At 43.3% G+C, this 10,000-nt stretch overlaps 1 protein-coding gene across 2 annotated transcripts in view; it reads left to right on the top strand.

Annotated features, from left to right (window-relative positions):
• Positions 1-10,000, top strand: part of il1rap (interleukin 1 receptor accessory protein) — a 33,869-nt gene that overhangs the window by 23,337 nt on the left and 532 nt on the right. Inside the window, exons 7-13 of one of the 2 annotated variants that reach the window (XM_081370800.1) lie at positions 871-1,036; positions 1,992-2,063; positions 2,157-2,295; positions 5,643-5,791; positions 6,731-6,874; positions 8,192-8,335; positions 9,919-10,000. The exon at positions 9,919-10,000 is cut by the window's right edge and continues 532 nt beyond it. In XM_081370800.1, coding sequence (XP_081226926.1) covers positions 871-1,036; positions 1,992-2,063; positions 2,157-2,295; positions 5,643-5,791; positions 6,731-6,874; positions 8,192-8,335; positions 9,919-10,000 — 896 coding nt within the window. Of the gene's footprint in view, positions 1-870; positions 1,037-1,991; positions 2,064-2,156; positions 2,296-5,642; positions 5,792-6,730; positions 6,875-8,191; positions 8,336-8,904; positions 9,203-9,918 lie in introns of those variants that run through there. The other variant, XM_081370801.1, reaches the window with a different exon arrangement.

Genomic DNA, 10,000 nt, shown 5'->3' on the forward strand with positions numbered 1-10,000 from the left:
AAAAGGAGGAAAAACTGAATACATATTTAAAATAAAAAAATCACAACAAAATAAAAAAAAAAACTTTAAAATTAAAATCAAAACATTTCAATAATACTAAAATAGCGGAACTACAAACTGCTCTTCGCGTGTCGGTCACAAATGACAGAAATCATTTTTTTTATTTCAGTGAAATTAATGTACTATATTTTAGTTTGATAATGTTTTTATTTAATATTTAGTATTTTCACGCGATTTTATGGTACTAAATTATATTTACACTGTATTTATAATCACCTTTTGAGCATAGACCTGAAAATTACATTTCCAACTTAAACTGTCATAAATCTTGAATGCTTCAGAGCGACAGACTTCAGTTTGATCTCTTTTCAAAGATGACACTTGGCAGATTATTGCTGGAGTAAACAAAAGTTTTAAAAAATGAACTTACAAAAAGTTACGTTTATTGTTATTATTTACATTTTTTATATGAAATCTGTATTTTCTAAAACATGCTTTACTCTAAAACTGTGAGAAAATCAATAAATCTAAACAAGTTATGTTCCAAATTTGAGGTTGATATCTCAAAAAATGAGCTTTCAGTGAGATGTTGTTCGGCTGCAGTACCAAACGCTTCCACTAGAGGAAATTCGTCTCACATTCGTTTCCAATCCGCTCGTTTTTAAACCGCGAGGAGCACAAGTGTGACTAATTATTTATTTTGTTATGTGAGAAGACTGTGGAGTGATTTGAGAAACATGAAACTAGATCAGTAAATACACAGTTTAGCTTCATTAGACATCTGACCACAGAATGCCACTATCAACCAATCAGAATCAAGTATTGTATTGTCATCTGCCTTCACACATGACCTTTGCCCTCTCTCTTCAGTTATGCAGGTCTGATGTGTTCAGTAGAGACAGAGAGGTGAAGGGAGATGATCTGGTGATCTACCGGATGTATGTCATGTACGCTGGCCTTTACACATGTGTGGTTTCATATCAGATGAACGGACGCACTCTTCAGTTCACACGCGCCATCAACGTCACGGCTGTTGGTAAGACCTTCTCATCTCGTCTCAAGGTCATTCTGAGTCCTGCGAGCGATCAGATCAGCTCTAACTTCATATTTGTGGTGCAAAATATAAAACACAACGTTTTATGTGTAGAAGGAGATAAGTTAGGCAGTCATTATCACTAAATAATCATCTATATCAGGGATTTACAAGCGCTTTTGCCAGCCAGAGTTATTTTAGTATCGTTAATGTTCCGTTATCCTATTTATTAGTTTTCATTTTATATTTTTGTTTTTCATTTAAAAAATAAGTTTTAATATTTTGTATCTATATATATATATATATTTTTTTTTTTTGTAATTGTCCGTTTAATTTTTATCATTTTAAATTTCAGTTTTAGTCATTTTAGTAGTTCAACTAAACCTTAAATCAGAAATGTTGCCTTTGTGGACCTAGCTGAAATAAAATACACTCCCGTTCAAAAGTTTGGGGTCAGTATTTGTGTGTGTTTTTTAAAAGAAATTAATACTTTTATTAATCAAGGACGCATTAAATTGATCAAAAGTGACAGTAAAGACATTTATAATATTCTATTTTAAATAAATGCTGTTTTTCGGAACTTTATATTCATCGAAGAATCCTGAAAAATAAAATGTATCACAGTTTCCAAAGAAATATGAATGTTTTCAACACTGATAATAATCATAAATGTTTCTTGACCATCAAATCCTCATATTATACTGATTTCTGAAGGATCATGTGACACTGAAGACTGGAGTAATGATGCTGAAAATTCAGCTTTGATCACAGGAATAAATTATAGTTTGACATATTAATTCACACAGAAAACAGTTATTTTAAACTGTAATAATATTTCACTGTTTTTACTGTATTTTTGATCAAATAAATGCAGTCTTTCAAAAACATTTAAAATTCTCACTGACCCCATACGGCGTAAGTTTAAGGGTTTTTCTTTAACATACTTTCTCTCTCGTAGTTCCCGACATCGGCAGTAAAGTTCCCAGAATCCTGAATCCGGCGAGCGATCAGATCTACACAGTGACTCTGGGTGAGCGTCTTCTCCTTTCTCTACTTTTGTTCTCATGTTTTCTGGGATATGCATCAGTGAGATTAGTTATTAAATGTTGTGTTGTCATTTCAGGAGATCAAGCGACGCTGTCCTGTCGGGTGATTCTGCCGCACATGTACGCAGAAAAGCAGGAGATCTGGTGGACCATCGATAACAAAACTGTGGAGCAACTCGCCGACCCGCGATTCAGCTCCCCTGAGGCCACGTCTGAGTGAGTGACCAGAGCTGTTACAGTTTACTAAAACTATAAAAAAACTTTTGGTACTATACAGTTATCCGGACCACACCTATTTCTGTATATATTCACACCTAACCCTAACCCTAGTGTGGCCGCGTTATTTACGTGTGGTCACGTGTGGTCCGGATAACCGTATAGTACCAAACTTTTGTTACTTTAACTGAAAAAAACTGAGAAACGCTGTTGAAAGTGGATTGGACCGAGCAGCGCAACACACTTGTAGCCAATCAGCAGTAGGGGGCGTGTCCACTCATGATGGGGAGGAGAGTGAGCCAATCAGCAGTAGGGGGCGTGTCCACTCATGATGGGGGAGGAGAGAGTGAGCCAATCAGCAGTAAGTGGTGTGTCCAATCATGATAGGGGAGGAGAGAGTGAGCCAATCAGCGGTAGGGGGCGTGTCCACTCATGATGGGGAGGAGAGAGTGAGCCAATCAGCAGTAGGGGGCATGTCCACTCATTATAGGGGAGGAGAGAGTGAGCCAATCAGCAGTAGGGGGCGTGTCCACTCATTATGGGGGAGGAGAGAGTGAGCCAAACAGCAGTAGGGGGCGTGTCCACTCATTATGGGGGAGGAGAGAGTGAGCCAAACAGCTGTAGGGGGCGTGTCCACTCATTATGGGGGAGGAGAGAGTGAGCCAATCAGCAGTAAGCTGCGTGTCCAATCATGATAGGGGAGGAGAGAGTGAGCCAATCAGCAGTAGGGGGCGTGTCCACTCATGATGGGGAGGAGAGAGTGAGCCAATCAGCAGTAGGGGGCGTGTCCACTCATTATAGGGGAGGAGAGAGTGAGCCAATCAGCAGTAGGGGGCGTGTCCACTCATTATGGGGGAGGAGAGAGTGAGCCAAACAGCAGTAGGGGGCGTGTCCACTCATTATGGGGGAGGAGAGAGTGAGCCAATCAGCAGTAAGTGGCGTGTCTAATCATGATAGGGGAGGAGAGAGTGAGCCAATCAGCAGTAGGGGTCGTGCCCACTCATTATGGGGGAGGAGAGAGTGAGCCAAACAGCAGTAGGGGGCGTGTCCACTCATTATGGGGGAGGAGAGAGTGAGCCAAACAGCAGTAGGGGGCGTGTCCACTCATTATGGGGGAGGAGAGAGTGAGCCAAACAGCTGTAGGGGGTGTGTCCACTCATTATGGGGGAGGAGAGAGTGAGCCAATCAGCAGTAAGTGGCGTGTCCAATCATGATAGGGGAGGAGAGAGTGAGCCAATCAGCAGTAGGGGGCGTGTCCACTCATGATGGGGGAGGAGAGAGTGAGCCAATCAGCAGTAAGTGGTGTGTCCAATCATGATAGGGGAGGAGAGAGTGAGCCAATCAGCGGTAGGGGGCGTGTCCACTCATGATGGGGAGGAGAGAGTGAGCCAATCAGCAGTAGGGGGCATGTCCACTCATTATAGGGGAGGAGAGAGTGAGCCAATCAGCAGTAGGGGGCGTGTCCACTCATTATGGGGGAGGAGAGAGTGAGCCAAACAGCAGTAGGGGGCGTGTCCACTCATTATGGGGGAGGAGAGAGTGAGCCAAACAGCTGTAGGGGGCGTGTCCACTCATTATGGGGGAGGAGAGAGTGAGCCAATCAGCAGTAAGCTGCGTGTCCAATCATGATAGGGGAGGAGAGAGTGAGCCAATCAGCAGTAGGGGGCGTGTCCACTCATGATGGGGAGGAGAGAGTGAGCCAATCAGCAGTAGGGGGCGTGTCCACTCATTATAGGGGAGGAGAGAGTGAGCCAATCAGCAGTAGGGGGCGTGTCCACTCATTATGGGGGAGGAGAGAGTGAGCCAAACAGCAGTAGGGGGCGTGTCCACTCATTATGGGGGAGGAGAGAGTGAGCCAATCAGCAGTAAGTGGCGTGTCTAATCATGATAGGGGAGGAGAGAGTGAGCCAATCAGCAGTAGGGGTCGTGCCCACTCATTATGGGGGAGGAGAGAGTGAGCCAAACAGCAGTAGGGGGCGTGTCCACTCATTATGGGGGAGGAGAGAGTGAGCCAAACAGCAGTAGGGGGCGTGTCCACTCATTATGGGGGAGGAGAGAGTGAGCCAAACAGCTGTAGGGGGTGTGTCCACTCATTATGGGGGAGGAGAGAGTGAGCCAATCAGCAGTAAGTGGCGTGTCCAATCATGATAGGGGAGGAGAGAGTGAGCCAATCAGCAGTAGGGGTCGTGTCCACTCATGATAGGAGAGGAGAGAGTGAGCCAATCAGCAGTAAGTGGCGTGTCTAATCATGATAGGGGAGGAGAGAGTGAGCCAATCAGCAGTAGGGGTCGTGTCCACTCATTATGGGGGAGGAGAGAGTGAGCCAAACAGCAGTAGGGGGCGTGTCCACTCATGATGGGGAGGAGAGAGTGAGCCAAACAGCAGTAGGGGGCGTGTCCACTCATTATGGGGGAGGAGAGAGTGAGCCAATCAGCAGTAGGGGGCGTGTCCACTCATTATGGGGGAGGAGAGAGTGAGCCAAACAGCAGTAGGGGGCGTGTCCACTCATTATGGGGGAGGAGAGAGTGAGCCAATCAGCAGTAAGTGGCGTGTCCACTCATTATGGGGGAGGAGAGAGTGAGCCAATCAGCAGTAGGGGGCGTGTCCACTCATTATGGGGGAGGAGAGAGTGAGCCAAACAGCAGTAGGGGGTGTGTCCACTCATTATGGGGGAGGAGAGAGTGAGCCAATCAGCAGTAAGTGGCGTGTCCAATCATGATAGGAGAGGAGAGAGTGAGCCAATCAGCAGTAGGGGGCGTGTCCACTCATGATAGGAGAGGAGAGAGTGAGCCAATCAGCAGTAAGTGGCATGTCTACTCATGATGGGGAGGATAGAGTGAGCCAATCAGCAGTAGGGGGCGTGTCCACTCATTATGGGGGAGGAGAGAGTGAGCCAATCAGCAGTAGGGGCGTGTTCTTCCTTGTCATTTCCAGAAATTTTCACGAAGCATTCTTTTGCTTTGCTTCTGCTATGATAAAGAGACATCTACTTGCATTGCGTGCTCATGCATTTTGGGGGAGGAGCGATGAAGGGAGGGGCGTGTTTATTTGTGATGATTTCAAATATCAACAGTGTTTCTCAGAAATCACCCACTGCACCTTTAAGTGAACATTTCATTTTACCTAGTTGCCAAAGTAACATATCTCATTTTCAGTTAGTTTGGTTATTTGATGTACTAAAATAACCAAAACTAAAATTGAAAAAAAAATTTTTATAATAATAATAATAATAATAATAATAATAATAAAAATGACAAAAAAGCATTAAAATTACTAAAATTAAAATGAAATCTAATTAAAATTATTAATATATATTGTTCTGTGCTTTATTGACTGTGTGTGTGTAGGCCTGATTCGTTTTATTACGGCGATGAGGTAAAAGAGCGAGTCCTGCATGTGATGGACTTTTCCTCTGATGACCTGCAGAGGGAGTTTAACTGCTCCGCCAGAAACAGCCGCGGCTTCAACACCAGCAGAGCCGTTCTCCAGAGCAAACGTAACCACACACACTTTACACACTCTGGGTCCAAAATATACATCCTCCATTGTCATTTATTTTTAAGTTTGGTCTTGGTACAATATTTCTTAAAGAAATCTTTTCTGTTCACCAAGGCGGCATTTATTTGATGAAAAATACAGTAAAAACTGCTAAATATTATTACAGTTTAAAACAACATATATATATATATATATATATATATATATATATATATATAGTAAAGTGTCATTTATTCCTGTGATAATTACTCCAGTCTTCAGTGTCACATGACCCTTCAGAAATCAGTATAATATGATGATTTGATGCTCAAGAAACATTTCTGATTATTATCAATGTTGAAAACAGCTTCATATTTCTGTGGAAACTGTGACACATTTTATTTTTCAGGATTCATGATAAATAGAAAGTTCAAAAAGAACAGCATTTATTTGCAATAAACTCTTTTGTAACATTATAAATGTTTTTACTGTCACTTTTGATCAATTAAATGCATCCTTGATCAATAAAAGTGTTAAGTTTAACCTTTGAATAGTAGTGAATCTGTCGCCACCTGGAGTTTTGTGGAGAAACACACTAACTTCAGGCCGACTTGATCAAATCTGCTGGTTTTTCATTAGATACTGTATTAAATTAAAATATATTTATATATTTCTCTCAAAAACCATTGGGCACTTGCTGTATGTTTGTTTTGGACCCTGTATACCCATAACGTTTATTTTGGAAGCAAATCTTAACACATTTTTAGTCTCATTATTTTAGCATTGTTTTTGCCGAGTCATTAATGCTCTTGGCAGATGCTTTAATAAGTGACTTTAACTATGTGTTTCCTTGCCATGCCAGCTGAGATCTAGAAGCATTAGTAGCTAGATTTGACCAGGGAAATGTGTATTTGATGTGTGTGTGTGTGTGTGTGTGTGTGTGTGTGTGTGTGTGTAGCGTACATCCCCACTCTAGAGCTGGGCTGTGGTTTAGGTGTGACTCTGGCGCTCATGTTGATGATGTTCGTGGTCTATCACGTGTTCTGGCTCGAGCTTCTGCTGCTCTACCGCTCCTGGTTCGGCTCGGATGAGAGATACACAGGTGAGAACACACACACACAAACACACATTTACTGACCCTGATGTTTGAGCTCAGTTATGATGCTATTATCAGTTCAACATTTAACTCTTTCCCCGCCAGTGCTTTTTGAAAGAAGTTGCATGGCCCCTAGGATATTTAGTTGTATGAATATCTGAATTTGCAATAAATCAAAAGGAAGAGCAATAGCTTCAATAAATTCTTTTTTTATCAAAATGAAAGTAAGTTTCATTAAAAAAAGCAATATTTTTAAACAAAAGGCGGAGAAAATCATGTTTTTGTCAAAGACTACGTGCGGGTGTGATTCAGAGCGATGATTGAAACACAGATGGAGTAGATGGAGTCCATCAACACAAAGCTTCAGTCCTGTAACTCAATGTATAGCTTGATTTATCTGCTGTTTAATGTTTGATGATCGCGTTATTTTACATCTGCATCTGCTTACATATGAGATCGCTCGTTTCTGCTGCTGCTTCTTCAAACACAGTTTCTGCCTGTGTTTTGACCAGGAGATTCAGTTCTCTTTCAGAAGATGTGTGATAGCGCCCCCTACCGTATAACAGTGAAAACACAGAAAGCCGGAAATGTTCTGTCAATGGCGGGGAAAGAGTTAATCACACCATGTAGTGCGATATAAGCAACATTCACTGGCCTTAATGCTTCCTAATGGCCATGAATATGCATAATACCTTTGTGTCGTTTTCATCAATTTGTATTAAATATATTTAATAGACAAATATAAATATAAAGATTTTCAGTATATATATATATATTAATGCCTTAAATGTTTAATATACTTTAAGTCCCCCTGTATTCAATAATTATATCCCTTAAAACTCATCTTTGATAATCAAAATTACATATTTAAACGATTTTACCTTGAAAAAAAACTTGAATGTAACTCGACACTCTTGGATCATTTAGTATTCGCGGTTCTATGAATATGCAAATGAGCCCCGCCTCCGCTCACTCACTCAGCTCAGAGATCCACTGGTTGACGATCACACGTTGATCTGATTGGTTACAAGGTAGTTTGTGACGTCAGAAACACCAGCGATTTCAAAGCGTGTTTTTGAGACTGTCTTTGGTTCACTGCAGTTTTAAGGAGGAAATACTCAGCAATGCTGTCGACTTATGAATTTACACATGGTTTGTCTTAAAGCGTATTAAAAACACCACATAGACATATAAACAACATTAAAAGCTGGATTTTTCACCAGTGACTCTACTAGCCATGTTTGCTCTCACTCTTAAAGATCAAGCTAAAGTTGAGTTGAGTTGTGTGTGAACTTGAGTGTGTGTGTGTGTGTGTGTGTGCAGATGATAAGCAGTATGACGTGTACATCTCGTACGCACGCAACAGTGAGGAGGAGGAGTTTGTGCTGTCGACGCTGCGCAGGGTCCTGGAGACTGAGTTCGGATACTCCGTCTGCATCTTCGACCGGGACAGTCTTCCTGGAGGAAGTGAGTAGTGTGTGTGTGTCTGCATTTACACACACCACCAGCGTCTCAGAAACACATAGGGTTCGTTCTCAGGGAACGCAGCGACTCCATCTCTGCATCTGCAACATATTCCTTTATTAACATATTCACATTACTTTATTTACATATTCATTTGTTTACATACTTGCATAATTGCCAACATTTTTGGGGACAGAGTGAGTGTGTGTGTGTGTGTGTGTGTGTGTGTGTGTGTGAGTGAGTGAGTGTGTGAGTATGTATGTAAGTGTGTTTGTGTTAGTGAGTGTGTGAGTGTATGTATGTGTTTGTGTTAGTGAGTGTGTGTGCGTCTGTGTGTGCGTGCTTCTGTGTGTGTGTGTGTGTGTGTGTGTGTGTGTGTGTGTGTGTTTGTGTGTGTTAACTTGTATCTGTGTGTAGCTATAACAGACAATACGCTGAGGTGTGTGTCTCAGAGCCGGAGACTGGTGGTGGTGGTGAGTCCCCGCAGTGTGTGTGTGTGTGTGTGTGTGTGTTTGTGTGTGTGTGTGTGTGTGTGTGTGTGAGTGTGTGTGGTAACCTGTATCTGTGTGTAGCTATAACAGACGATACGCTGAGGTGTGTGTCTCAGAGCCGGAGACTGGTGGTGGTGGTGAGTCCCCGCAGTGTGTGTGTGTGTGTGTGTGTGTGTTTGTGTGTGTGTGTGTTTGTGTGTGTGTGTGTGTGTGTGTGTGTGTGTGTGTGTGTGTGTGTGTGGTAACCTGTATCTGTGTGTAGCTATAACAGACGATACGCTGAGGTGTGTGTCTCAGAGCCGGAGACTGGTGGTGGTGGTGAGTCCCCGCAGTGTGTGTGTGTGTGTGTGTGTGTGTGTGTGTGTGTGTGTGGTAACCTGTATCTGTGTGTAGCTATAACAGACGATACGCTGAGGTGTGTGTCTCAGAGCCGGAGACTGGTGGTGGTGGTGAGTCCCCGCAGTGTGTGTGTGTGTGTGTGTTTGTGTGTGTGTGTGTGTGTGAGTGTGTGTGGTAACCTGTATCTGTGTGTAGCTATAACAGACGATACGCTGAGGTGTGTGTCTCAGAGCCGGAGACTGGTGGTGGTGGTGAGTCCCCGCAGTGTGTGTGTGTGTGTGTGTTTGTGTGTGTGTGTGTGTGTGTGTGTGTGTGGTAACCTGTATCTGTGTGTAGCTATAACAGACGATACGCTGAGGTGTGTGTCTCAGAGCCGGAGACTGGTGGTGGTGGTGAGTCCCCGCAGTGTGTGTGTGTGTGTGTGTGTGTGTGTGTGTGTGTGTGTGTGTGTGTGTGTGTGTGAGTGTGTGTGGTAACCTGTATCTGTGTGTAGCTATAACAGACGATACGCTGAGGTGTGTGTCTCAGAGCCGGAGACTGGTGGTGGTGGTGAGTCCCCGCAGTGTGTGTGTGTGTGTGTGTTTGTGTGTGTGTGTGTGTGTGTGTGTGTGTGTGTGTGTGTGTGTGTGTGAGTGTGTGTGTGTGTGTGTGAGTGTGTGTGTGTGTGTGTGTGTGTGTGTGTGTGTGTGTGTGTGTGTGTGTGTGTGTGTGTGTGTGTGTGTGTGAGTGTGTGTGTTAACCTGTATCTGTGTGTAGCTATAACAGACGATACGCTGAGGTGTGTGTCTCAGAGCCGGAGACTGGTGGTGGTGGTGAGTCCCCGCAGTGCTGTTCGAGG

Source organism: Scardinius erythrophthalmus (genome assembly GCF_964197995.2).
Source record: "Scardinius erythrophthalmus genome assembly, chromosome: 7".
Classification (NCBI taxonomy): domain Eukaryota; kingdom Metazoa; phylum Chordata; class Actinopteri; order Cypriniformes; family Leuciscidae; genus Scardinius; species Scardinius erythrophthalmus.